The 27,695-nt window shown below is 48.3% G+C and overlaps 1 protein-coding gene across 1 annotated transcript in view; it reads left to right on the top strand.

Annotated features, from left to right (window-relative positions):
* dnah2 (dynein, axonemal, heavy chain 2) overlaps positions 1-21,978 on the top strand; it is a 37,066-nt gene extending 15,088 nt beyond the window's left edge. The window contains exons 42-88 of the mRNA XM_052069163.1: positions 382-534; positions 617-742; positions 822-1,040; positions 1,133-1,250; positions 1,326-1,600; positions 1,681-1,833; positions 2,517-2,669; positions 2,762-2,853; positions 2,919-3,117; positions 3,203-3,427; positions 3,503-3,607; positions 3,717-3,905; positions 3,994-4,079; positions 4,177-4,307; positions 4,380-4,529; positions 4,608-4,775; positions 4,853-5,153; positions 5,249-5,381; positions 5,771-5,910; positions 5,985-6,195; positions 6,279-6,395; positions 6,489-6,630; positions 6,710-6,879; positions 6,963-7,079; positions 7,520-7,684; positions 7,755-7,877; positions 7,959-8,107; positions 8,972-9,038; positions 9,164-9,314; positions 9,399-9,547; positions 9,653-9,786; positions 9,873-10,017; positions 10,101-10,300; positions 10,385-10,511; positions 10,596-10,782; positions 13,063-13,211; positions 13,278-13,461; positions 13,531-13,721; positions 13,800-13,991; positions 14,072-14,256; positions 15,628-15,862; positions 16,034-16,182; positions 17,621-17,735; positions 18,373-18,549; positions 21,241-21,315; positions 21,402-21,552; positions 21,636-21,978. Of these exons, the coding sequence (XP_051925123.1) occupies positions 382-534; positions 617-742; positions 822-1,040; positions 1,133-1,250; positions 1,326-1,600; positions 1,681-1,833; positions 2,517-2,669; positions 2,762-2,853; positions 2,919-3,117; positions 3,203-3,427; positions 3,503-3,607; positions 3,717-3,905; positions 3,994-4,079; positions 4,177-4,307; positions 4,380-4,529; positions 4,608-4,775; positions 4,853-5,153; positions 5,249-5,381; positions 5,771-5,910; positions 5,985-6,195; positions 6,279-6,395; positions 6,489-6,630; positions 6,710-6,879; positions 6,963-7,079; positions 7,520-7,684; positions 7,755-7,877; positions 7,959-8,107; positions 8,972-9,038; positions 9,164-9,314; positions 9,399-9,547; positions 9,653-9,786; positions 9,873-10,017; positions 10,101-10,300; positions 10,385-10,511; positions 10,596-10,782; positions 13,063-13,211; positions 13,278-13,461; positions 13,531-13,721; positions 13,800-13,991; positions 14,072-14,256; positions 15,628-15,862; positions 16,034-16,182; positions 17,621-17,735; positions 18,373-18,549; positions 21,241-21,315; positions 21,402-21,552; positions 21,636-21,790 (7,428 nt within the window). The 3' untranslated portion in view covers positions 21,791-21,978. The remainder of the gene's footprint in view (positions 1-381; positions 535-616; positions 743-821; positions 1,041-1,132; positions 1,251-1,325; positions 1,601-1,680; positions 1,834-2,516; positions 2,670-2,761; positions 2,854-2,918; positions 3,118-3,202; positions 3,428-3,502; positions 3,608-3,716; positions 3,906-3,993; positions 4,080-4,176; positions 4,308-4,379; positions 4,530-4,607; positions 4,776-4,852; positions 5,154-5,248; positions 5,382-5,770; positions 5,911-5,984; positions 6,196-6,278; positions 6,396-6,488; positions 6,631-6,709; positions 6,880-6,962; positions 7,080-7,519; positions 7,685-7,754; positions 7,878-7,958; positions 8,108-8,971; positions 9,039-9,163; positions 9,315-9,398; positions 9,548-9,652; positions 9,787-9,872; positions 10,018-10,100; positions 10,301-10,384; positions 10,512-10,595; positions 10,783-13,062; positions 13,212-13,277; positions 13,462-13,530; positions 13,722-13,799; positions 13,992-14,071; positions 14,257-15,627; positions 15,863-16,033; positions 16,183-17,620; positions 17,736-18,372; positions 18,550-21,240; positions 21,316-21,401; positions 21,553-21,635) is intronic.
* The last annotated feature ends 5,717 nt before the right edge of the window (positions 21,979-27,695 follow it).

Genomic DNA, 27,695 nt, shown 5'->3' with positions numbered 1-27,695 from the left:
TCGCAGGGCACACAGAAACGAACAACCATCCACGCTCACACTCACACCTAGAGACAATTTAGAGTGTTCAATCAGCCTGCCACGCATGTTTTTGGAATGTGGGAGGAAACCGGAGCACCCGGAGAAAACCCACGCAGGCCTGGGGAGAACATGCAAACTCCACACAGGGAGGCCGGAGCTGGAATCGAACCCGGTACCTCTGCACTGTGAAGCCGACGTGCTAACCACTGGACTACCGGGCCGCCTTATAAATAAAGTGTATTATTATTATTATTATTATTATGTAAAATGGATTGGACAGGGGCTCTCGAGGACCAAACTTTTTGGGCGCTCCCGCTCTAAACTAAAACATCCGCATCTCTTCTGACTCCTTGTTGGCAGCTACTGGCTAAGAAGGTGTTCACCCTTTACTCCCTGGCCATGCAGCAGCTGTCCAAACAGGATCACTACGACTTTGGCCTCCGCGCGCTCACCTCCTTGCTCCGCTACGCAGGCAAGAAGCGACGTGTCTGCCCGAACGTCCCCGGCGAAGAAGTGAGTCTTTTGGACAGAAAACGAGGAGGAGGTTTCCATGCAATTTCCGTCCGCTCCTCACCCGGACCATTTCCGTCTTCAGGTCCTGCTCATGGCCATGAAAGATATGAATATCGCTAAACTGACATCCGCTGACCTGCCGCTGTTCACCGGGATCATCCAGGACTTGTTCCCCGATGTAGAAACACCCGTTATAGACTATGGCAAGGTAGGTTGAGCTTCACCCCTAATGCGGCGTTGTCAAAAATCCAAATTTGCTTTGTTTCATGCTGTCATTTGTCTCGCAGCTCAAGGAAGCCATCCAGGTGGAACTTCGTCAAAAAGGCCTGCAGGTCACCCCTTTCACACTGACCAAAGTCATCCAACTCTATGAGACCAAAAACTCCCGACACTCGTCCATGCTGGTGGGCAAGACGGGCTGCGGTAAAACCGTCACGTGGAAGACGCTGAAAAATGCCCTCATTGCCATGCACAACAAGGAAGTGCCGGGCTACGAGCTCGTGCAGGTATTCCCGTTTTTTTTTTTCATCTCTTGACGGGCGTCATGTCTTCAAACTGTTGTGACCATTCACACGTGGCTCCTCTCGTGGCACAAAAGGATTATCCTCTCAACCCCAAATCCATGAGCCTCGGGGAGCTCTATGGCGAAAATGACCTCGCCACCAATGAGTGGTCTGACGGAGTTCTCTCCTCTGTCATGAGAACGGCCTGCGCAGGTAAACCGACGTCTTCTTGCATTCGGACACGCGGATGTAAGACGAGCCAAAGTTTGCGGTTAACTCCTTTTGTAGACGACAAACCAGATGAGAAGTGGATTGTATTCGACGGCCCGGTGGACACGCTGTGGATCGAGAGTATGAACTCTGTCATGGACGACAACAAGGTGCTCACGCTCATCAACGGGGAGAGAATTTCCATGCCCGAACAGGTGTCGCTGCTGTTTGAAGTGGAGAACCTGGCGCAGGCGTCGCCCGCGACCGTCTCCCGCTGCGGGATGGTCTACAATGATTACGTCGACCTGGGATGGAAGCCCTTTGTCAAATCCTGGCTCGAGAAACGTCAGAAGGTACGCGACGGGGGTCTTCAGTCTAAGCGTGTGGCGGAAGCAGATTTGATTTCTCCCAGTTTTTTTTCTCTTTTTCGCAGGCTGAGGTGGCACATCTGCAGTCTTTGTTCGACAGTTTCATTGAGAAAACTCTGACCTTCAAAAAGAAAAACTGCAAGGAGTTGATCCCCGTCACTGAGCTCAATGGCATTGTCTCGCTCTGCCGCCTCTATGACGCCTTGACCGCAAGCAAGGTTCCCCTTGTACTCCTCTAGTACCGTATCGTCCCGAATCTAAGACAGTGTTTTTTGCATTGAAATAAGTGTGGGTCGTCTTATATTCGGGGTCTAGACGTTATACCCATTCACGACGCTAGATGGCGCCAGATATCATTAAAGCGAATGCTGAACTTGACTCCGCAGGCCAAAGTGAACCCCTGCCACCAAGAATAAAAATAAAAATAAAAATAGCGGTGGCTCAAAATAGAAAAATAAAAATTGGCGGTAAGAAGGAAAAGAGAAGAAAATAATAGAAGAGATAACAGAAAATGGAGAAACGTAGCGACAATCTGGAGAAAAGTGGGTCGAAGATCGGGGGCCAGGTTAACCGGCAGCTGAGGAGAAGTTATGATGTAATTGACACTTGAAAAACCAGAAGCCATTCATTTACGAATGTGATTGCACTTTCGATTTGAATGAGGCAAAATAACATGCTTTTTATATTGTTAGAATCGTTGGTTTCAGATGTACTGTCATTATTTTCTGTATAGAAATTTATTTGGTGTTCAAAAAGTCTTTTTTTTCAAACTCGAGTCTTGAAAAAGAGGAGGTCGTCTTATAATCAGGGCCGTCTTATATTCGGGCCAATACGGTAATCAGCCCCCTCTCCCGTACCAATAAGGTAACCCATTCTGACCCCTTTCCACCCCCGCCCCCAGTTGAACATGTCTGATGCGGACAGCCTGGGTCGGATCGTGGAGCTCTGGTTTACCTTCAGCCTCATCTGGTCCATTTGCGCCTCTGTCAATGAGGAGGGACGCAAGAGGATGGATAACTTTCTGCGCGAGTTGGACGGCACCTTTCCCATCAAGGTCCCAGTTAGAGCATGAGAAGAACGCAGCGTCACTCAACCTCGAGTAATGTTTTCTTGTTAACGTCCCGATTTCCATTTTCCTTCCTTTAGGACACAGTCTACGAGTACTACGTCGACATGAAAAGCAAAGCCTGGGCTCCGTTTGAAAATAAACTGCCAAAGGGTTGGCGTTACAACCCCAAGTGAGTATCGAGATGCCGTTTGGTTTACAAGTAAAGCGCTTGCGAAAGCTTCCCCTCTCCTGCAGCTCTCCGTTCTACAAGATTATGGTTCCGACGGTGGACACGGTTCGCTACAACTTTTTGGTCACGGCGATGGTGAACGCTCAGTACCCGGTGCTGCTCACGGGGCCGGTCGGCACCGGGAAGACCTCGGTGGTCCACGGGGTCCTGCATACCCTGGACAGCGGCAAGTGGTCCACGCTCACCATCAACATGTCTTCACAGGTTGGTGGACACGTGATTTGTGGTGCCATCCAATACGAGGAATGTTGACATTTGGACCGTCTCTTGTCTTTTTGCGGATGTCCAGACCACCTCCAACAACATCCAGGCCATTATCGAGAGCCGCCTAGAGAAGAGGACCAAAGGTGTGTATGTGCCCGTGGGGGGCAAGGACCTGCTGTGCTACCTGGACGACCTCAACATGCCAGCGCACGACCTCTTTGGCTCACAACCGCCGCTGGAGCTGATGCGCCTCTGGATCGACTACGGCTTCTGGTTTGACCGTCAGAAACAGACGACGACTTATGTCAAGGTGAGGGAAGACGGATATGGGGGAGATTCAATATTAAAAGTTGATAATCCTCTAATTGCTGCATGCAACTTTTAGAAAATGTCCCTGCTGGCCTCCATGGGGCCCCCCGGAGGAGGACGGACTCATATTTCTGACCGCTTGCAAAGTCGTTTCAACCTCATCAACATGACATTCCCCAACGTAAGTCCCGTTCGCCGCCCCCCCCCCCACTGTCCCCCCAGTCCCCCGCTCCAAGTTTGCATCAACCACAATGCCAGCAAAATCAACAAACGTTCCTTCATTCCTTCAGGACTCCCAAATCAAACGCATCTTCAGCACCATGATCAACCAGAAGCTTCAAGTTTTTAAGGAGGACGTCAAGCCCGTCGGAGAGGTTCTGACCCAGGCTACTTTGGAGCTGTATTATTCTGTCACGGCTCGTTTTCTCCCCACCCCGGCCAAGACCCACTACCTCTTCAACCTGCGGGATATCTCCAAGGTCCACGCGCCGCACCGATTTGGCCAGTGTCGCTACGAGGCAGCCGCGTATCACATTTCTGTTTTATGGGCCCTTCCTTTGACCGTAGGTGTTTCAGGGTCTGCTGAGAGCCCATCCAGAGTTCCACGACAATAAAAACAACATGGTTAGACTGTGGATCCATGAGTGCTTCAGGTGTTACACCCACTTGTTTTGTACCCCCCGGGGCCGACTCGAGGGATTTGATTGGCGCCGCGTGGTCTGATGTTCTCGGTCCAATGACGCTTTTCAGGGTTTTCTCCGACCGACTTATCGACCGCAGTGACATGAATGCCTTCATCACACTGTTAGGGGAGAAGATGGGCTCCCTCTTTGACCTCGTTTTCCACAATGTCTGCCCCGATAAACAACCCCCAATATTCGGTACATAAACTCGCCAAGGATGTTGCGGGCCTTATGGTAGCCTTTTACTGAAATGATCCCGGTGTGTGTCAGGTGATTTCCTGACTGAGTCTGGAGTGTATGAAGACCTCTTGGACATGGCAAGCCTTAAGAAGTTTATGGAGACCCACCTGGAGGACTACAACCTGACGCCCGGTGTCGTGCCCATGAACCTGGTCCTCTTCCGGGACGCCATTGAACACAGTGAGAGCGGCGGAATGCCACGTCCGGCACGTTTGTGGGGGGAGGTTCCCGCCAACGTTCTCTGCGCTGCGTTCGCAGTAACCCGCGTGGTCCGCGTGATCAGCCAGCCGAGGGGCAACATGCTGCTGGTCGGCGTCGGGGGCTCGGGCCGACAGAGCCTGTCCAGGATGGCGGCTTCCATCTGCGAGTACCAGGTCTTCGAGGTGGAAATCACCAAACAGTACCGCAAGCTGGAATTCAGAGAAGGTAAGCTGACCCGGGCAGCTTCAAGCCGTTCTCACATCCGCTCAAACGTAATAAGGATCGTCTCCATCTGATCCCAGACATTAAGAAGCTCTACCGTTTGACCGGTGTGGACAGCAAACCCACAGTCTTCCTGTTCAACGATACCCAGATTGTGGACGAATCCTTCCTGGAGGACATCAACAACATCCTGAGCTCCGGAGAAGTCCCCAATCTCTATAAGCAGGATGAGTTTGTGGAGGTCTGCAACGCCCTGTCTGACTCCGCCAGGAAGGAGAATGTGTTGGAGACGCCCAACTCTTTATTCAGCTTCCTGATCGAGCGGGTCAGAAGCAACCTGCACGTTGTTCTCTGCATGAGTCCAGTGGGAGACCCCTTCAGGTATCCTCACGTTGTCCTCCTGCGCCCCACTATTCTTCCTGCTGAGTGGCACAACTATTGAAAGGATGCAAACACCAAGTACCCATCACTTGCAGAAACCGTATCCTGCAATACCCGGCTCTCGTTAACTGCACTACCATAGACTGGTTCTGTGAATGGCCCAAAGATGCTCTGCTGGAGGTTGCTGAGCGCTACTTGGAAGGACTGGAGCTGGGATCTACTGAGGGAGTGAGATGCATGCATTCATTCAGATCTATGTAGCAGTTTTTGGTTTTTGGTGTTTTTGTGGGTGGCTTTCATTTTGCCGTACAAAAGCATCACGTGACAGAAAGAACGAGATCCAGGAGACAAGCGGCCGAAATGGGTTTTCTCTGCAGGGTGTCCGGGCTCTCCCTTAGAGATAAGGTGAGAAGCTCGGGCATCCGGGAGGGGCTCAGAGTCGAGCTGCTTCTCCTCCACGTCCAGAGGAACCAGATGAGGTGGCATCTGAGTAAGGATGCCTCCCTGGTGAGGTGGTCTGGTCATGTCCCAACGTCTGGAGGCCCCGGGGATGACCCCGCATAACCAGTATAAAATGGATGGATGGATGGAAAATCATTACGCTTTGTTCCTTGCAGAGCCACACCAAGGTGGCCTCCATCTTTGTGACCACGCACCAGTCAGTGGTGGACGGCTCACACAAGATGATGGTGGAGCTGAAAAGACATAATTATGTGACACCCACCAACTACCTGGAGCTGGTGTCAGGATATAAGAAGTAAAGGGACCGTGATGGCCGCGCTCTGTTTGGTGGCGTTTGTGGCCTATGAATAGTTGTCTTTGTTTCTTCAGGCTTCTGGCAGAGAAGCGGCAGGAACTGGGGGAGCAGGTGAACAAGCTGCAGAACGGCCTTTTTAAGATCAGCGACACGGGCGAGAAGGTGGCCGCCATGACCGTGCAGCTGGAGGAGTCTAATAAGCAGGTGGCCGACTACCAGAAGGAGTGCGACGAGTACCTGACGGTCATCGTACAGCAGACGAGGGAAGCCGACACGCAGCAGAAGGTAAAACGCCAAAGGCGGATTCCCATGCAGTGGTGAGAGCATCTAATCCAGATTGCGTGATTTATTTGCAAATGTGTGATTAGACGGTGAGTGCCAAAAAAGAGAAAATTTCGGCGGAGGAGGCTCAATGCAAAGCCTTGGCACAGACCGCATTAAAGGAGTTAGATGAAGCCCTGCCGGCCCTGGATGAGGCCACCAAGGTATCGCTGGACTCTGCAAGTTGTTCAGGCCGCCACATTGTGCCCGTCTGCGTAATGCGCCTTCAAATGTGGCCGTTTTTCCCTACAATAAAGGCTCTGGAGTCTCTGAACAAGAAGGACATGACCGAGATTAAGTCGTACGGTCGTCCTCCCGCTCTGGTGGAGAAAGTCATGCAGGCGGTCATGACCCTTCTCAACAAGGAGCCAACTTGGGCAGAAGCCAAGAGACAGCTGGGTGAGGGGTCGGGGGAGGGATTCGGCCGGCCTCTATGATGTCACAACGTAGTGTTTCTCACTTGAAATATCTGCGGCAGGGGAGGCCAACTTCATCAAAACCTTGATCAACTTTGACAAGGAAAACATATCGGACCGCGTGTTGAAGAGGATCGGCGCCTACTGCAGGCACCCCGACTTCCAGCCAGAGATCATTGGCAAAGTGTCTCTGGCCGCCAAGTCGCTTTGCATGTGGGTCCGAGCCATGGAGGTATGGGTTTTAGTCACCGCGCGCCGTCAACAGCGACGATATGGCGCAGAAGCAAACACAGAGACGTGTTGACCTTCTCGCAGGTGTACGGGTGCGTCTTCAGGGTGGTGGAGCCAAAGCGGGAGCTGCTCAATGCCGCCGAGTCCCAACTTGCAAAAAAGCAAGCAGAACTGGCCGAGTCCGAGAGCAAACTCAAAGAGGTACCTGCTTACGAATATCCACTACACCACTGGTGTCAAAGTCAAGGCCCGGGGGCCAGATCTGGCCTGCCTCGTCATTTTATATGGTCCGCGAAAGCAAATCATCTGCGTCAGCTTCCATGATCCTTGCTTAAACCTGCACGGAAATCTCAAATTGTCATACATAATTAATAACGGTGACATTTTTGCAATCATTTTGTTGCCCTGTTTTTATTCATTCGAGCAATAATTGAGCAAATACCTGACCGGTTTCAAAACTAGTGAGCCATCAATTTTTGCGTCCAACTAATACGATGTGTTGATGACACATTTATTCGGTTACACTGTTTTTATGACCCTCCGAGGGAAGTAACTCCAAAGTGGCCCGTGACGAGAATGAGTTTGACACCCCTGCGCTACACAAAATAAAAGCAAGGACGGCCTTCACCCTTTGCCTACAGGTGGGCGACAAACTGTCACAGCTCAACAAACAGTACGCGGAAAAAGTGGCCACCAAGGAGGACTTGAAGAGGAGGTCGGACGAGATGGAAGTGAAACTGGACCGAGCCGACAAGCTGGTGAAAGGCCTGGCCGGGGAGGGTGTCCGCTGGGAGCAGACGGTGAAGGTAGGACGTGCGCACACTCACGCACGCATACGCCAAGTCGGTTGAGTCGTCGCTAACGTGGTGCTTTCAGGGTCTTGAAAACAACATGGGCTACCTGGTTGGAGACTGTTTGCTCGCAGCCTCATTTCTGTCCTATATGGGCCCCTTCCTTTCCAACTACCGAGTGGAGCTGCTTGAAATCTGGATGACGGAGGTGAAAACAGAATTTTGATTGTATTGTCACGATGTCACACTTTTCCAGTATTTTCAAAAGCCACCATTTTTGTCTCGTCAGGTCCAGCGCCAGGATATCCCGTGCACTCCGGGCTTTAGTTTTGCCACTTTCCTCTCAAACCCTACCGCAGTCAGGGACTGGAACATTCAAGGCCTGCCCTCCGACGCCTTTTCCACAGAGAACGGCGTCATCGTCACCCGCGGCAACCGGTCAGAACCGAAAACACAGGCTAGCGTGAAAAATGCTATGAGTCAAACATCCATCCATCCATCCATCCATCTTCTACCGCTTATCCGGGGCCGGGTCGCGGGGGCAACAGCTGTAGCAGGGAAGCCCAGACTTCCCTCTCCCTAGCTACTTCTTCCAGAGCTCCCCGGGGGATCCCGAGGCGTTCCCAGGCCAGCTGGGTGACATAGTCTCTCCAGCGTGTCCTGGGTCTTCCTCGGGGTCTCCTCCCGGTGGGACATGCCCGGAACACCTCACCAGGGAGGCGTTCAGGAGGCATCCGAATCAGATGCCCAAGCCACCTCATCTGGCTCCTCTCGATGTGGAGGAGAAAGCGGCTCGACTCGGAGCCCCTCCCGGATGACCGAGCTTCTCACCTTATCTCTAAGGGAGAGCCCGGACACCCTGCGGAGAAAACTCATTTCGGCCGCTTGTATGATCTCGTTCTTTCGGTCACGACCCATAGCTCGTGACCATGAGTCAAACATTCAGCGACAATTAAATATCCAATCCGGATGCACTCATGTGAGCCACTGGCCACTTTGTACGGCATCCTATGCAAGCATTTTATCAGCATTTCTCCACCTTCAGAACCTTTTGTTCTTGATTTTACTGTTTGGTGCTTTCTACCGCCTTTATTACCGATTTGTCTTACTGTTTATTGTGCATGTTAAATCGCTGCATGTACAGCACTTTGTATGCAGCGATGGCTGTTTGAAAGTGCTCTTGACTTGACTTGACTTCACACACAATTTGCATATTTGGCTTTTCACGGCTGTTTAGAGGCTAGGAAGTATTGTCATTCTTTTGTTGTTGTTGTTGTTGTTGATGTTTTTGGTGGGGTCAAGATGGCCGCTGATGGTGGACCCGCAAGGTCAAGCTCTGAAGTGGATCAAGAAAATGGAGATGATAAAAGTAAATCATATCGCACAAGGGCTCTGACACTATGAGATGATATTTAAATACAACTATCGTCAAAAAAATGTAAAAAGGCAACCGACTCACGACACGAGTGTGTGTTTGTGTGTGAATTTACGCAGGGCTTAAAAGTAATCGACTTCCAGATGCCTGATTACATGCTTATAATGGAGAATGCCATCCAGTTTGGGAACCCTGTCTTGCTGCAGAACGTCCAGGAGGACTTGGACCCGTCTCTCAACCCGGTTCTCAACAAGTCCTTGACGCGAATAGGTGCACGGACACACACACACACACTTTGCCTTACGTGAAATGGAGGGCCACTGTACAAGTCAACGTGCTTCACTTTGTCCCTAGGTGGCAGGCTGTTGTTGAAGTTGGGGGACAAGGAGCTGGAATATAGTCCGGAATTCCGTTTCTACATCACCACCAAGCTGTCGAATCCCCACTATACCCCCGAGATTTCTACAAAGACCACTATTGTCAATTTTGCCGTCAAGGAGCAGGTTAGAGTTTGTGATGTTCGGTCTTAACTCCTCAAGTGTTACTCGAGTTTGAGGGTGTCCTCATCAAGCTTCGTGTGCGTGTCCGCGGGTGGTTCCTGCCGGCAGGGTCTGGAAGCCCAACTCTTAGGAATTGTGGTGCGTAAGGAACGTCCAGACCTGGAAGAACAAAAGGACAACCTGGTGATGAGCATCGCCTCAGGAAAGAGAAGCCTGCAGGAGCTGGAGGACGAGATCCTCAGGTGAAGATGTTTGCTAGAATCACCCAATGCCACCCCGGGCGTGAATGCTGTCAGTCGCACGATTATTTGCGCCTTGCGTCCTCCAGGCTGCTGAATGAGGCCAGCGGCTCCCTGCTGGACGACGTGCAGCTGGTGAACACCTTGCAGACGTCCAAAGTGACGGCCACCGAAGTGTCAGAGCAGCTGGAGAGCAGCGAAGTGACGGAAATCAAAATCGACATCGCTCGAGAGGTCCGATACCAAGCGGCCAGTCACAGACGAAAGCGGATTAGGATTTTTGGCGAAGCAGAAATGACCACTTTTTTTTTTTACAGGCCTATCGCGCATGTGCCCAGCGGGCCTCCATCTTGTTCTTCATCCTCAATGACATGGGCCGCATTGATCCCATGTACCAGTTTTCGCTGGATGCCTACATCAACCTGTTCAACTTAAGCATTGAGAAGAGCAAGAGCAGCCTAAAACTGGAGGAAAGGATCGTCAACCTCAACGACTACCACACATACGCAGTGTACAAGTGAGATGCATTTTTTTTGGGGGGGGGGATTTTTTTACTTAGCTCTAAACCCTGGATTACTTTCTTCCGCATGTTTCTAATCAGGTACGCCTGCCGGGGTCTGTTTGAGATGCACAAGCTCCTCTTCAGCTTCCAAATGTGCGCCAAAATCCTCGAGGTCGCCGGCACGCTCAACATGGAAGAGTATAGCTTCTTCCTCCGCGGCGGAATCGTAAGAAAAAGGCGGCCGAGATGCTGACGGGCTTCGTCGAATCCTTCCGTGACGACCTCGGATGACTTTTGTGTTTTTTTACAGGTGCTTGATAAGAGGGCTCAGATGGAAAATCCGTGCAGTAATTGGCTGGTGGATTCCAGCTGGGACAATATCACAGAATTGGACAAGCTGCCAAACTTCCACGGCATCATGGCCTCATTTGAAAAATACCCGCGGGACTGGAAGCTTTGGTTCACCAGTGCAGAGCCTGAGAAAGCTCCAATGCCAGGTTTGTGTAGTTTAACTGCAATGGAGCCTCCAGTTCTGAACAACCCCCTCACCCTCTTAGTTTTTTTTAACTCTTAATTCGACGTCAGGGTGATTTAGATGTTACCATTGGCTGTAGACGGCAAATCGAAAGCTGTTGCATGTGCCGCTTACAACACACCTTTCATCCGAATAATAATTGTAACAGCATTTCAGATTAACGTGGCAAAAAAGACAAACTTCCCTGCATCGTTTATTTGTTTTTGTATTGGGACACATCGGACGTTGTATCGGTCTGTCGTGGTGAAGAAGGAGCTGAGCCAAAGGGCGAAGCTCTCAATTTACCAGTCGAACTACGTTCCAACCCTCATCTATGGTCACGAGCTTTGGGTCATGACCGAAAGAACGAGATCCCGGTTACAAGCAGCCGAAATGGGTTTTCTCCGCAGGGTGTCCGGGCTCTCCCTTAGAGACCCGGTGTCAAGCGGCCGAAATGAGTTTTCTCCGCAGGGTGTCCGGGCTCTCCCTTAGAGATGAGGTGAGAAGCTCGGTCATCCGGGAGGGGCTCAGAGTCGAGCCGTTTCTCCTCCATATCGAGAGGAGCCAGATGAGGTGGCTTGGGCATCTGATTCGGATGCCTCCTGAGCGCCTCCCCGGTGAGGTGTTCCGGTCATGTCCCACCGGGAGGAGACCCCGAGGAAGACCCAGGACACGCTGGAGAGACTTTGTCACCCAGCTTGCCTGGGAACGACTCGGGATCCCCCGGGGAGAGCTGGACGAAGTAGCTAGGGAGAGGGAAGTCTGGGCTTCCCTGCTAAAGCTGTTGCCCCCGCAACCCGGCCCCGGATAAGCGGTCGATGATGATGGATGGATGGATGGATGGATGGGACACATCTGAACAGGATTTTTTTGGAAGGAGACTCTTTTTTTCCTATGGATATGTTCTTCTCCCTTCCCCACTTAAAGGTGCGATAAGCATTTCTATTTGTTTAGTGTGTTATTATTTTCATTCATTTTTTAAATAGTACTTATTTATTATATGTATAGTACTTACTGTACTATACATTCATTCATTCATTCATTCATTCATTCATCTTCCGAACCGCTTGATCCAAACTAGGGTCGCGGGGGTGCTGGAGCCTATCCCAGCTGTCTCCGGGCAGTAGGCGGGGGACACCCTGAATCGGTTGCCAGCCAATCGCAGGGCACACAGAAACGAACAACCATTCGCACCTAGGGACAATTTAGAGTGTTCAATCAGCCTGTCACGCATGTTTTGGGAATGTGGGAGGAAACCGGAGCACCCGGAGAAAACCCACGCAGGCACAGGGAGAACATGCAAACTCCACACAGGGAGGCCGGAGCTGGAATCGAACCCGGTACCTCTGCACTGTGAAGCCGACGTGCTAACCACTGGACTACCGGGCCGCTGTACTATACATATAATACATAATACTATAATACATAGTATTGTATTGTATGTATAGTACTTAAATATGTATTTATTTTCAACCACACACACCGGTTAAAATTTGAACAAAAAAAAACATACAGTCAAGCCAATAATTTCAGGTTTGACTGTATATATCCTTTCATTCATTCATCTTCCATACCGCTTGATCCTCACTAGGGTCGCGGGGGGTGCTGGAGCCCATCCCAGCCGTCTCCGGGCAGTAGGCGGGGGACACCCTGAATCGGTTGCCAGCCAATCGCAGCGCACACATAGACGAACAACCATCCACGCTCACATTCACACCTAGGGACAATTTAGAGCATCCAATCAGCCTGCCATGCATGTTTTTGGAATGTGGGAGGAAACCGGAGTACCCGGAGAAAACCCACGCAGGCCCGGGGAGGACATGCAAACTCCACACAGGGAGGCCGGAGCTGGAATCGAACCTCTGCACTGTGAAGCCGACGTGCTAACCACTGGACTACCGGGCCGCCCACTGTATATATCATAAAATTTAAATTTTGGACTGTGTACGTATTCATTGCATTTGCATTCCTTTCAATGTCGCCGCAATTTATGCACATTTCGAGTCACAAACAGGGTCTCGGACCAAATTAAGTTCATAATTTGAGGTACCGCCATATAAGAATTAGGCGAATTCATGAAACTGATTTATGGATTGGATTAACATTCACAACAACAACACGAGGCTGTTTGTTTACCTGCTACATTTTCATGCAATTGAAGAGTATCGAAATGCCTTGAATACCAGAAGAGGCAGATCAGTCGGGGAGCAAGATGATTATTTTTTTGTCATGAATGTCAAATGACGCTTGGTGCCCCCTGCAGGAGACTGGGAGAACAGCTGCAACGAGCTCCAGAGAATGCTCATCGTCCGTTCTCTTCGGCCAGACCGCGTCCTGTTCTGCGCCACCACCTTCATCGTCAACTACCTGGGCCCTCGCTTTGTGGAGCCACCCGTTCTCGACATGAAAGCCGTAAGCAGGCTCGAGATTTGACCTTCACCGCTCGCTCCCACGCTGCCCTCGCTCTCGTCCCTCCAGGTCGTGGACGAATCCACGTGCACGACGCCTCTGGTTTTTGTCTTATCTCCTGGCGTGGACCCCACTGGAGCCCTGCTGCAGCTCGCCGAGACAACCGGCATGAGCAAACTCTTCCACGCTCTCTCTCTGGGTCAAGGCCAAGCCCCCATCGCCAAGAAGATGATCGAAGAGGGAGTCAAAAAGGGTCCGGATGGTAAAATACGTTCAAGACTGAGACGCCTGCTCGCTTACCCCTGGATTCGGTGTGTCCCAGGTCACTGGGTCTTTCTTGCCAACTGCCACCTCTCGCTCTCATGGATGCCCGAACTGGACAAGCTGGTAGAGCAGCTGGAGGTGAAGAAGCCCAACGCGGACTTTCGACTCTGGCTCAGCTCTTCGCCACATCCCGATTTTCCCATCAACATCCTGCAGGCGGGCATCAAGATGACCACGGAGCCGCCGAAGGTAAGCGCCCTCGGGCCTTGCGCCGAAACACAGGTAACATACGCGCATGTCACGTCTGCGCGCCTTTGTCGCCCGCAGGGAGTGAGAGCCAACATGAAGCGTCTGTACCACCTGGTGACCGAGGCTCAGTTCACCCGCTGCGCCAAACCCGTCTTCTACAGGAAGCTGCTCTTCTCCCTCTGCTTTTTTCACAGCATCCTGCTGGAAAGAAAGAAATTCTTACAGCTGGGCTGGAACATCATCTACGGATTCAACAATTCAGACTTTGAGGTCAATCACCACGAAAGAACCCCCCCCTCCGTCCCCCCCGAGTCGTGATTTCGAATCATCCACGTGACGTTCTCCTACAGGTGAGCGAGAATCTGCTGAGCCTGTACCTGAACGAGTACGAGCAGATACCCTGGGACGCCCTCAAGTATCTCATCGCCGAGGTCAACTACGGAGGTCATGTGACCGACGACTGGGACCGACGCCTTCTCACCACCTATATCAACGACTACTTCTGCGAAGCTGCCGTCACGGAGTCGTACTTCAAGTTAGTGGCACGCAAGCGCCGCCAAGTGGACATCAAATGAACAATGCCGTCCATCCGTGCTGAGGACCCCCACAAAATTTTGGGGATATTTTGATGCCGCTAAATCAGAAAATTTGATTTTTCTGAATTGGCTTTTGTTGAAAAAAAAAAGTGATAATAATACACACGTTATGACATTGTTATTGATTTGTCTTTTTAAGTATTCTTTCATTTTTAACGATGATTTCAAGAAACACGACAATCCTGACTTCGATATGTAAATCATGTTAATGTGGAAATCAGGCAAAAAAAAAATCATCCTCAAATTAGGCAACATTTGCAGTAAACAAAACGTTGTAATGCAAAAGCAAGTAATGTCAAAAAGTATTTTAGTAACGATCAAAGTACATTTTGTCAACTGTTGAACTGTTTATTACTAATGAATTAATTGATCGAAAATATGGATAGCTCAAAATCGAGAGGCAATTCAAAGAAACGGATGTCTTTTTTTTTCCTTTTTTTCTACTCAGCAGCCCAAAATTACCCAGAAAAAAATCTTTAGCACTTGAGATTTTGTTTTCTATTTTTGGGGGTTTTCTCGGGGGTGGCGGGGTGGCAGTGTGCTGTTATATTGCATTTTCAGTATTCGATTGTTTTGGATAGTTGTGATGTGATACCGAGTTGTTAGTACACAGCAAATCTTATAGAGTTTACTCTGAAAAGACTAAATTTGGTCCCAGTCTAAACAGAGTAAAATATTTGGAGAAAATTTTACACAGAAAAAAAATTGAGCGATATATACTTTAAAAAAAACTAGTAACGTTTTTTTGCTCGGAATTTTGTTTTGTGAATTTAACAAGGAGACTTTTGGAATACATTTTATTTGCATGATATGAATTTATTTTTTAAAAGACACTCAAGTTGGGGGACGGACACAGTGCCAGCTGAGCCATGCCGACTCTACTGTGAGTTAGTACGTTTTTTTTTGTTTTCCAAAGAAACATTGCTCCAATTTTTTTTCCAGTATAAAAATTTACCCTGAATAGTTCATTCATTCATTCATTCATTCATTCATTCATCTTCCTAACCGCTTGATCCTCACTGGGGTCGCGGGGTGCTGGAGCCTATCCCAGCTGTCTCCGGGCAGTAGGCGGTGGACACACCCTGAATCGGTTGCCAGCCAATCGCAGGGCCCCTGAATAGTTTGCTCTCAATTTTTACTCTATTTAGACTGGGACCAAATATCGGCTTTTTCGAGAAAAATGCACTCTCGGAAACTTACTGTGCAAGTGGTGGATTCAATCTGCAAAATCCCCACTGCAGTTGCTGCTACCAAATCCATTCGATTGAACACTTTCTTTCCCGTCACCTGTTTGTTTGAATTCTCCCTAGATTGTCCACCTTATCCACATATTACATCCCCCACGATGGTCCCCTGTCCTCCTACAAGGACTTCATCAACATGCTGCCCACCCACGAGCACCCCGACTTGTTTGGCCAGCACCCAAACGCTGACATAGCCAGCCAGATCGCTGAGACCAGGTCGCTGTTTGACACCCTTCTGTCGCTCCAGCCCCAGGTGACCAGCGCCAGCGCAGCGGGGGCCGGTCCCAGTCGTGAAGACAAGGTGAGGGCTTCGCCACCGGCATCGTGGGACAAAAGTGGGCCGAATGTTCTGCCTAAAACGCTTTTCTTTTTTTTTATTTCTGCAACATTTGCTTGCCAGTGTCCAGAAACGCAATGTCGCAAGTTCTGAAAACTTTGAATGTCTCGAACAATGCATTTGTTCTGTCTCCAGGTGTTAGAACTGTTAGCGGACGTGCGCCAGACCATCCCGCCCATCATCGACTACGAGGGCGCCAGCTCGCTCTTCCTGGATCCTTCACCCCTGGATGTGGTTTTGCTGCAAGAGATCCAGAGATACAACTCCCTGCTGAGTATGATCAAGTATGAACCGCACGCTGCGTTTTTTTTATTTCTTGCCAAGAATTCCAAACAGATCCAACATTCTTCTAGGTTAAAAGTGCATCTTTACCCTTTGAAGTGAACGCTAATGGCATTGATCTGTTGCTAGCCTCACCTTAATTTTTTTTTTAAATCTCGCAAATTTGTTTTTTTTTTACGAATAACAAACCCTCTATATATATTGTGCTTTATCTAAATATGGAGTCATAACATAGTCAAATAGAATGTTTGCCACCGTGACAATTTATGCAGCATGCTTTAACGCTGGGGCGGCCCGGTAGTCCAGTGGCTAGCACGTCGGCTTCACAGTGCAGAGGTGCCGGGTTCGATTCCAGCTCCGGCCTCCCTGTGTGGAGTTTGCATGTTCTCCCCGGGCTTGCGTGGGTTTTCTCCGGGTGCTACGGTTTCCTCCCACATTCCAAAAACATGCGTGGCAGGCTGATTGAACACTCTAAATTGTCCCTAGGTGTGAGTGTGAATGGTTGTTCGTTTCTGTGTGCCCTGCGATTGGCTGGCAGTCGATTCAGGGTGTCCCCCGCCTACTGCCCGAAGACAGCTGGGATAGGCTCCAGCACCCCCCGCGGCCCTAGTGAGGATCAAGCGGCTCGGAAGATGAATGAATGAATGAATGCTTTAACGCTGCAATCCACTTAATTTGCTGCTTCCTCTGCTATGCCCGTCTTGGCCACTAAGTGGCAGTGTTGTGCTTGTCATGCAATCACAACGAAAAGAAAGAAAAAAAAAGAATAGACTTCGTCTTCTCCTAAAACTCGTGTGTTTCTGTCATTTTATGAGGAGGAATTCATTCATTCATTCATCTTTCGAGCCGCTTGATCCTCACTAGGGTCGCGGGGGTGCTGGAGCCTATCCCAGCCGTCTCCGGGCAGTAGGCGGGGGACACCCTGAATCGGTTGCCAGCCAATCGCAGGGCACACAGAAACGAACAACCATTTGCACTCATACTCACACCTAGGGACAATTTAGAGTGTTCAATCAGCCTGCCACGCATGTTTTTGGAATGTGGGAGGAAACCGGAGCACCCGGAGAAAACCCATGCAGGCCCGGGGAGAACATGCAAACCCCAACAGGGAGGCTGGAGCTGGAATCGAACCCGGTACCTCTGCACTGTGAAGCCGACGTGCTAACCACTGGCCTACCGGGCCGCCCATGAGGAGGAATATTTTGAAAAATACAGTGCCCCCCCCCCCCCATTTGTGGCCTTTTTAAAAATATATTTTTCACAATACATTTCATCTATATTTTTTAATATATTCTTTTTAAATTAGCTTTTTATTGTTTTCTACGGGAGCTGCCCTCCATTTGATTAAGAATTTTTCATTCCACGTTAGCATGAATCTAGCGTGGGCAGTTTTTAAGGCATCGTTGGTTGCTTCACCGGACAGTGTTGGATGTTTGTTAGGTCGTCCTTAGTGGAGCTGGAGAAGGGAATCAAGGGGTTGGTGGTAATGTCCTCCAGCTTGGAGGAGACCTTCAACTGCATGTACGACGCCAGAGTCCCGCCACTTTGGGAGAAGGTGACACACAGCACACGTGATGTACACAATGACTTCTTCTCGACAATGATGTGTATTTTTTTTTCCTCTGTCCCTCCTATTTCGCTTACTCAACCTCCGCTATTAAAAATGGATCTGGGCCTCGCTCAGGTGGAGCACATGAACCAACAAAGCCAGCATCTGTGGATCTAATCGCAGAGTAATAAGCAGCTAAAGCTCTTAAGGCCGGCCCCTCTTTCCGAAAAAGACCCTGAGCTTATTGAGCGCCGGCCAAAGGGCTTATTACTCTGTGTGAGTGTGTGTGTGTGTGTGTGTGTGTGTGCATTCCATTTTATAGGAGCACTGGACAGCTATTAGCTCTGCTGCCTCCAGCTTAGCTTCTCTCTTTTTAACTGACTGCTTGCATGCCAGAAAGCTCTCTAGTTCATTTCTCACCGCCATCTCTTTCTTTTTTTTCTCTCTCTGTCTCTCTCTCTTTTCATTTTCCGTCTTTCTAATCTGTGCACTCATCTGGATCACGCAGCGATATTAATGATAGCCTGACTGTCCTACTTGGGCGTCCATGTGGTCCTTTCCTTGTCATGTTTGATTGTTGTTTTAACTCCGAGCAAGCCAGCAAACAAAGTTGATGAAAAGTGACGTGGTCTCGGTCCACCAGGCCTACCCCTCTCTCAAGCCCCTGGCAGCGTGGACTCGCGATCTCTGCCAGCGCGTTCTTCAGTTTTCACGCTGGGCCGAGCAGGCGCAGCCCCCCAACTTGTTCTGGCTTTCCGGTTTCACCTTCCCCAACGGCTTCCTCACTGCCGTGCTACAGTCAGCGGCCCGGCAAAACAAGGTGACAATCGGTGTCACTTTATTGTTTTTCATATCTTTTAATCAGGAAAAATTCACTCGACGTTATTGCACTTCATAAAAACATCGATTAGTCACATCTAGAAATAGTAAGTAAAGAATTAAACAATCTAGAATTTCATGTTTCCATTCATTTCATTGTGCCGCTCCTCCTGGTATACCCGCCTTGGCCACCGGGAGGCAGTATAATCCAGTCATAAAATGTAGTCACAAATGCTCTCAGTTGCAATACTATGGGTCTTTTTTTTCACAGAGGATAAAGAATATATGCCTGTGAGTTTTGTGATATTGTCTGTCTGGACTTGCTCCGACTAGACCCGTCCCCAGACCTCAGATTTAATGGGGACGCATGAATTGCATGGGGAATGTAGCACCTAACATTGTTTTCAGTCAGGTTGTGCCGTTAGACTAGCTAATCAATCAAACAAAATCACAACAACAATTATTTCTTTATATTTTTTTTATGTCTTAGTGATAAACGACTCAACATTAAAATTTCACAACACAAAAATAACTACGAGGATAAAGCTTCCCTTTTGCTTCAAGTGTTACAATAATTGCCATGACTATAGATGCGACCTAGTTCATAGCGTTTTTCAATTATGCGTTAACATTAAGCTAACAGCTTTAAAGCTAACAACATTAAGCTAAGAGCTAACAACTCTTAAGCAAAGACGTTGGTTGTCTTCATCTGAGTATAGATGCGACCTAGTTCATAGCGTTTTTCAATTATGCGTTAACATTAAGCTAACAGCTTTAAAGCTAACAACATTAAGCTAAGAGCTAACAACTCTTAAGCAAAGACGTTGGTTGTCTTCATCTGAGTATAGATGCGACCTAGTTCATAGCGTTTTTCAATTATGCGTTAACATTAAGCTAACAGCTTTAAAGCTAACAACATTAAGCTAAGAGCTAACAACTCTTAAGCAAAGACGTTGGTTGTCTTCATCTGAGTATAGATGCGACCTAGTTCGTAGCGTTTTTCCATTATGCGTTAACATTAAGCTAACAGCTTTAAAGCTAACAACATTAAGCTAAGAGCTAACAACTCTTAAGCAAAGACGTTGGTTGTCTTCATCTGAGTATAGATGCGACCTAGTTCATAGCGTTTTTCAATTATGCGTTAACATTAAGCTAACAGCTTTAAAGCTAACAACATTAAGCTAAGAGCTAACAACTCTTAAGCAAAGACGTTGGTTGTCTTCATCTGAGTATAGATGCGACCTAGTTCATAGCGTTTTTCCATTATGCGTTAACATTAAGCTAACAGCTTTAAAGCTAACAACATTAAGCTAAGAGCTAACAACTCTTAAGCAAAGACGTTGGTTGTCTTCATCTGAGTATAGATGCGACCTAGTTCATAGCGTTTTTCCATTATGCGTTAACATTAAGCTAACAGCTTTAAAGCTAACAACATTAAGCTAAGAGCTAACAACTCTTAAGCAAAGACGTTGGTTGTCTTCATCTGAGTATAGATGCGACCTAGTTCATAGCGTTTTTCCATTATGCGTTAACATTAAGCTAACAGCTTTAAAGCTAACAACATTAAGCTAAGAGCTAACAACTCTTAAGCAAAGACGTTGGTTGTCTTCATCTGAGTATAGATGCGACCTAGTTCATAGCGTTTTTCAATTATGCGTTAACATTAAGCTAACAGCTTTAAAGCTAACAACATTAAGCTAAGAGCTAACAACTCTTAAGCAAAGACGTTGGTTGTCTTCATCTGAGTATAGATGCGACCTAGTTCGTAGCGTTTTTCCATTATGCGTTAACATTAAGCTAACAGCTTTAAAGCTAACAACATTAAGCTAAGAGCTAACAACTCTTAAGCAAAGACGTTGGTTGTCTTCATCTGAGTATAGATGCGACCTAGTTCATAGCGTTTTTCAATTATGCGTTAACATTAAGCTAACAGCTTTAAAGCTAACAACATTAAGCTAAGAGCTAACAACTCTTAAGCAAAGACGTTGGTTGTCTTCATCTGAGTATAGATGCGACCTAGTTCATAGCGTTTTTCAATTATGCGTTAACATTAAGCTAACAGCTTTAAAGCTAACAACATTAAGCTAAGAGCTAACAACTCTTGAGCAAAGACGTTGGTTGTCTTCATCTGAGTATAGATGCGACCTAGTTCATAGCGTTTTTCAATTATGCGTTAACATTAAGCTAACAGCTTTAAAGCTAACAACATTAAGCTAAGAGCTAACAACTCTTAAGCAAAGACGTTGGTTGTCTTCATCTGAGTATAGATGCGACCTAGTTCATAGCGTTTTTCAATTATGCGTTAACATTAAGCTAACAGCTTTAAAGCTAACAACATTAAGCTAAGAGCTAACAACTCTTAAGCAAAGACGTTGGTTGTCTTCATCTGAGTATAGATGCGACCTAGTTCATAGCGTTTTTCCATTATGCGTTAACATTAAGCTAACAGCTTTAAAGCTAACAACATTAAGCTAAGAGCTAACAACTCTTAAGCAAAGACGTTGGTTGTATTCATCTACACATTGCGTAACAAATTTGCCTGCTTTGTAGACACTCCCGGAAGGGTCCGTTTCCCTTTGTAGATGAATAAAATATCCCTCCATCTTGGTGTCTATAGTATCGAATAAATTCTGCCGTGGCGCTATTTAGCTTTGCTTTTGCTACGTTGACAACCTGTGCCCACTTTTTGCAGGTCTCCGTTGACACCCTCTCCTGGGACTTTACAGTATCCAGTCTTGAGGACAGCCACATCCAGAACCCGCCCAAGGTGAATGATTCAAGACGTTTTTTTGGCGTCACCCTCTTGCCGTCTTCGTCAATCGATGCCAAACCGGTTGTCCGTCGAACCTCCAGGATGGCGTTTACGTGCGAGGTTTGTACCTCGAGGGGGCCGCCTGGGATAAAAAGGCCACGTGTCTGGTGGAGGCCGAGCCCATGCAGATGGTGTGTCCCATTCCCGCCATCAACTTCAAGCCAGTGGAGAACCGCAAGAAGATGGCCAAGAGTGAGCGCCTTTTTGTTTGTTCCGACTTGTTGCTTGGTCCCTTTTTGCAAGCGCCTGAATGGTGTCACCTCTCTACTTTGTAGACATGTACCTCTGTCCTTGCTACTACTTCCCTGTGCGATCGGGCGGCGCGGGCAGAGCTTCCTTTGTAATCGCAGTGGAGCTGAAATCCGGCAACGTCAATCCGGATCACTGGATCAAAAGGGGGGCGGCGCTCCTCATGAGCCTGGACAGCTGACGTGTTCGCATACTCTGGACACATCCAATTTCTTTTCCTATTGGTTTGTGTTCACTCCACCTTCCGTCCCCCCCCCCGACCCCCTTCCATAAATACCTTTCCCTGTCTCAAAGAAGAAAAAAAAACAGCAGTGCTTAATAAAGGTGAGGGAGGTCTAGTTTCATGCAAATTCCATCCAAGCTGTGAGGAAGAATTTTAATGAAGCCTTGAATGAAGGGGGGGGGGGGGGGGGTCTGGGGTGATTTCAAGGTCATATTCAGACTTAAGGATTGTCCCATGAAAGCCCAAACATACTTTCTTTGGCTTTAAGAGGCTCTTTATCAGAGCTGGCTCATTCTGTGCAGAGACACCGGTGGTCTCCTTGTGGGTGGGAGATTCAAATTCAAATGAGCTCCTTCTCGTCATTTTCTGTTCTGCTTGTCCTCATTAGGGTCGCCGGCGAGCTGGAGTCTATGCCAGCCAACGTTGGGCGAGAGGCGGGGTACACCCCCGGACCCGTCGCCAGCCAATAGGACTTACAGTGTAACGTTTTACACCTCCAGACAAGTTGGGAGTCCTCTCGGGATGTTTTGGGAACGTGGGACAAAGGCAAAGCCTGCGTTCGAACCCGTGACTAGAGACTTGTGAGGCTAATGTGCTAACCGCTCTTCTTTTGGCATCGCTCAAACCTTTTTATACCATGTCACAAAATACTCGGCTCTCCAAGTACCGCCATAATGATCGACATTCATTCATTCATTCATCTCCTGTACCGCTTGATCCTCACTAGGGTTGCGGGGGTGCTGGAGCCTATCCCAGCTGTCTTCGGGCAGTAGGCGGGAGACACCCTGAATCGGTTGCCAGCCAATCGCAGGGCACACAGAGACAAACAACCATCCACGCTCACACTCACATCTAGGGACAATTTAGAGTGTTCAATCAGCCTGCCACGTATATTTTTTGGAATGTGGGAGGAAACCGGAGCACCCGGAGAAAACCCACGCAGGCCCGGGGAGAACATGCAAACTCCACACAGGGAGGCCGGAGCTGGAATCGAACCCGGTACCTCTGCACTGTGAAGCCGACGTGCTAACCACTGGACTACCGGGCCGCCCTGATCGACATTCAAATACTTAAAAACAAGGCTGCGGTTTTATTCCAAAAAAAGTTTCCTCGTTATCGTAAGCCACAGTATGACTACTTTGAACCATTGCGCTGAAAGGAACCCAGCAATGTCGGCAAAAAAATTGGCACTTATTTTATCATTCCGTACTTCAAATCAGCAGTACGAATACTCCCGCAAAATGACACACCCGTGATTTTCAGTTTGTTTTGTCATTGTGAATGTCACATGACCAAAGTCAGAAAACAGCTGGTCAGGACCTCAGCCCCGAGCAACTACGATGTCATTTTCAGCCGACAGCAAGTGGCAAAATGTCCACCCCCTTAAGATGGATAAAAGCCGGTGGCAACTCGTATTCCACAAATGCAATTTTCATCAGAATGCCGTTTTTTTTATAATAGTGGGAGGGGCAAATAAAATATTAACGTGAAGACAATTTTGGACTTGACTTGCACTTCAAGCAAAAAAAAAACTTCAAGGGGTTGAAGTGGGCATAAGTCAGCATGCCCGCATCCATTTTGGTGACAATTGATCACAGTTTTGGTTCATTATAATCGATGTACATGCAGCGGTTTTGAACGTACAAATTGTGTCCATATCGGTACTCGGTTGTGTTCATACTGATTTCTCCAAAACAAATAGATAATGTTCAAAATGCAGGGTAGTTCCATTCATTCATTCATCCTTTCTTTCATTCATCTTCCGTACCGCTTGATCCTCACTAGGGTCGCGGGGGGTGCTGGAGCCTATCCCAGCTGTCTTCGGGCAGTAGGCGGGGGACACCCTGAATCGGCTGCCAGCCAATCGCAGGGCACACATAGACGAACAACCATCCACGCTCACACCCACACCTAGGGACAATTTAGAGAGTTCAATCAGCCTGCCACGCATGTTTTTGGAATGTGGGAGGAAACCGGAGCACCCGGAGAAAACCCACGCAGGCCCGGGGAGAACATGCAAACTCCACACAGGGAGGCCGGAGCTGGAATCGAACCCGGTACCTCTGCACTGTGAAGCCGACGTGCTAACCACTGGACTACCGGGCCGCCCAGGACAGTTCCATTTTGATTTAAAAAAAACAACAACATACAAATAGTTTTTGAGTGAAAAATGGGTCATCCTAGCCAGATGCAGCTTTAAATACAGGAAATATGGGGGAAATTTTGAATTATTCCATTGAGTATTGCACGTTGAAGTGAAATAAAAATTCGATTTTGTCAAAAAAATACACAGAAGTGTACTTAAAAAAAAAGTAAAAGTAAAGAATGCATATATCGAGTTGTAAATGAAGTGAATAAAATACTTCAATTCTGTTGGAGTCCGCTGTTTCAGGCAAAAGTTTTGGGACACCGAGCCTCAATAGGATTGTGCAAAACCTCTTGCTAACGTTCACCTGATGGATGAATTCATTCATTCACGCTGGAGACATCTCCCAATAACGCGCGTATTTAAATGAGTATCCTGCAAAACGCTGTTGACGTCAATCAAGTTTAAGGGTGCCCGCTGATTTCATACAATTTGGGGGGGAAATCAGATTAGTGCATAGAGCAACGTTTCATTCCTGAAGTGGAGACCAAAGCGGTCCACTTCAGGCGTCAAGACCTTTTGGCAAGTTTTTTTTTCTTTCTTTTTTTTTTTTTTCTTTTCTTAGTTCTTACATTATGTGACTGTGGAGGCGGGGCGGTTAATGTCCGAGGCAGTTGCACCGAAAATAAACCTGCATGAGGGAAGAGAGAAAGGAGAGGAAGGGAGGAGGACGAGGAGGAAAAGGGAGGGAAAGGGCCCTTCAGCGGGGACACAAGACAAAAATGGAGCTTCTGCGTGTCACTGGAAAAATAAAACTGCGCAATTTCTTTTTTTTTTTTTTTTACCGACTGCCTGCGTGGATCTTCCTGTGTGGAAATGTTCCCGAGCGGATTCTATCGCGGGTTCCGTCAAACACGTCCGCCCGGGGTTCTCTTCGAGCCGCCGATTTTTCCAGCAGATGGTGCCTCGCATCAAGAGAAGAAGCGAGCAGCGGATCATGCCTTGCCCATGGGCCGACACCTTCCCTGCCTGCGCATGTTTGCACCTCGACGCGTCATGGATGTGCATATCGCCACTTGTTCTGCGTCATCCGCGGCCTGGAGGGGGGAGATGCGCATTCTCTGTCAAAACTACCAGGTGAGAAAAATCTGATAGAAGGTAACCTTTTTTTTTGCTGCAGCTTTTATAACACGCCGTGACATTGTTACGGGCCTTTTTTGGAATATCCACTCACGAGCAGCGCGTGAATGAACGTGTGCGTATGCTAGGAGCCACTTCGCAGCCATGTTAAGTTTGACGCACTCGATGCTGCTGATGCCACACTGGGAAACAGTTTACGGGAAGGTGAGATGTCGCAATCGACGTTCTCATAAATCGGTGCGCAGAGTCGTGCCCACGCTGCTAAAGTGACACACCGGTGGGCAATTTCTGCGCGATTGGATCGTGGCTTTTTTGGTGGTTGTGGCGTTTTTTTGGGGGGGGGGGGGCGGGGTGGCTCGTAGTATATTTTTTTCTCACGAAATGTCATGTGGTTGAAGTTGTGGCGGGTTCTCTGCGATTTCCAGGAAGAGCGTTTGAATGTTCTTCCTCGGGAATGGATGCAGTTGCTTGTCTCCACCCCTCTGCGCGCCGTCCCTTGCTGCATTTCGCCTTCGCCGCCACTGGAGGGCGCCACAGAACTGCAGGAAACTGGTGAGCTGACGCAGCGACGCATGCAAAATGTTCAATATGACAACAAAAGTGACCAAAAAACAGCAACAATGTATCATTTTACCACACACTCAACCAGTGTGTAGGATGTACCACTCGAGGGTATCACACTGTCACCCATGTTTGTTCAGAAACGAACACACAGCAGGGTAGAAAAATTCTCTGCATTTCTAGCAGCATAAAATCCACCTCAAATATTCAATTACATAGAAAATCACTTTGAAAAAAATTTTTTTTAGATAAACATTCATTTATTAAAGCTCAACTGTACCTAATATTCTGGTACGTGTGAACTGCATTCCAACACATTGGTCACTAGATGGAGACACATTCAGACTAGCTCAAATTTAGTTTCCAACGTTATTAGGTCAACTGTTAATTCAATTCAATAATCCAAATCGACGTATTTTCAGGATTTCGCTGCTGCCGACTCCAGCCGTGAATGACAAATCTGATGGACGTTGGTGAGTTGGCCTCCTATTTTGATATGAGACACCACACTGTCCTTTGTGCATATTCATATTGTCAGCCGTGGGTTCTCCGTTGCGCCGCACAAAGGGGAAGGTTGTGCTGAAGAGCAAAACGATTCAATAATGAAAGCTTTTGTCGTCTTAATGATTTCGTGAGTAGTTTGAGCGAGGAGCAGCTGAGTCAGGTTGCAGGGGTGTGTGTGTGTGTGTATGGGAGGGGGGGGGGTGGCAGGAAGCTGTGGGTGAGGGAACAGGATGAAGTGGGGGGTGTGTGTGTGTGCCTCCTCTCCTTCATCCTCATCCTGCTCCTGTCATCCTCCGCATAAGGAGAGGGGGCGTGGCTTACATCATCCGCCACCCCGGATGCTTTGTGAATGCGGTCCTGTTCATGCGCAAAGAATGTGAAAATACAGACCTGGAAGAGGGTTTGAATGAAGCTCCCCCGCCTGGAGGCTTTGTGTAACGTTGCCGACAGCAGAAGGGCAACGAGTTTGTGTGTGTGTGTTGTCAAAGAAAAGTCCGTTTATACCATACATATTCAAACTGTTTGAGTGTGAGTGGCCAACAATTGTCCGACTTTCAAACATGTCGCCATTTTTGTGCCTTACAATTGTCTTGACAATTTGGAATTCGCCCCAGAGTCTTTATCTTCTACGCAAAACCTGTGCTGATCTCAAATCCAAAGCGCCGCCCTCGACAGAGATGTGTTTCTCATGACGGTGGTCTACACACCCGAATTTTAGACACAAGCTGGGCCAGAATTGTACTTTGAAGGCATATTTGGAAGAGTGCGTCGTGCAAGAAGTCCAAAACCTTGGCCAAAAGAACAAGACGAATCAGTGCAGCTCAAATTTTCTAGCTCGGCTCCTCATTCGTTGGCTTTCTGCCTCCTCAGATTTCACTCCCCCAGCAAGCTTCACCCCTCTTTTGACCTGTGTGTTACCCCCCCCCCCCCCCATCTACACCCCCTTCATCACGCTGCCTCTCCCCCAGGCAAGAGTGCTTTTTGTGCTTCACCCCCCCCCCCTCCCTCCCCCAACACCACCACCTTTGTGTGAAGAGGCCGGTGAAGGGAGAAGAGCAGCGTGAGGAGGAGGTAGAGCCAAACGAGATGAATCCTTTTTCTTCGGGATTTTGCATGTTTGAGCCTTAGCTTCGCTCGCCTCTTTCTTCATGTACACGATGCCTGGGGGGTTTACGTCATTTGTTGGTGTACTTGTAATAGTCCCAAAACAAACACATGTGGACTCAAAAGTCCTTGCTTGCGTGATGTGTTTCAAAGGTTTCCATAACTATCAATCTAAAGTCCATATCACTGCCTCTACCATTGCTCTGCAGGAGTTGTGCAGCATTGCATCGCGTCAAGATTGAAAGTCGAATCAAAAAATTTTATTTATTTTTTGAAGTCAAGTCAAGTCAACAGGATTTCTAGAGCACTTTCAAACAGCCATCGCTGCATTCAAAGTGCTGTACATGGAGCGATTTAACATGCACAATAAACAGTAAGCCGAATCGGTAATAAAGGCGGTAGAAAGCACCAAGCAGTAAAATCAAGAACAAATCTAAGTCATGCTGAGTTGAACGTCAAAGAATACAA

The sequence above is a fragment of the Hippocampus zosterae genome, chromosome 1 (assembly GCF_025434085.1).
Source record: "Hippocampus zosterae strain Florida chromosome 1, ASM2543408v3, whole genome shotgun sequence".
Classification (NCBI taxonomy): domain Eukaryota; kingdom Metazoa; phylum Chordata; class Actinopteri; order Syngnathiformes; family Syngnathidae; genus Hippocampus; species Hippocampus zosterae.
The sequence above is the reverse complement of the archived record's forward strand: the minus strand, read 5'-3'. Positions and strand labels throughout refer to the sequence as shown.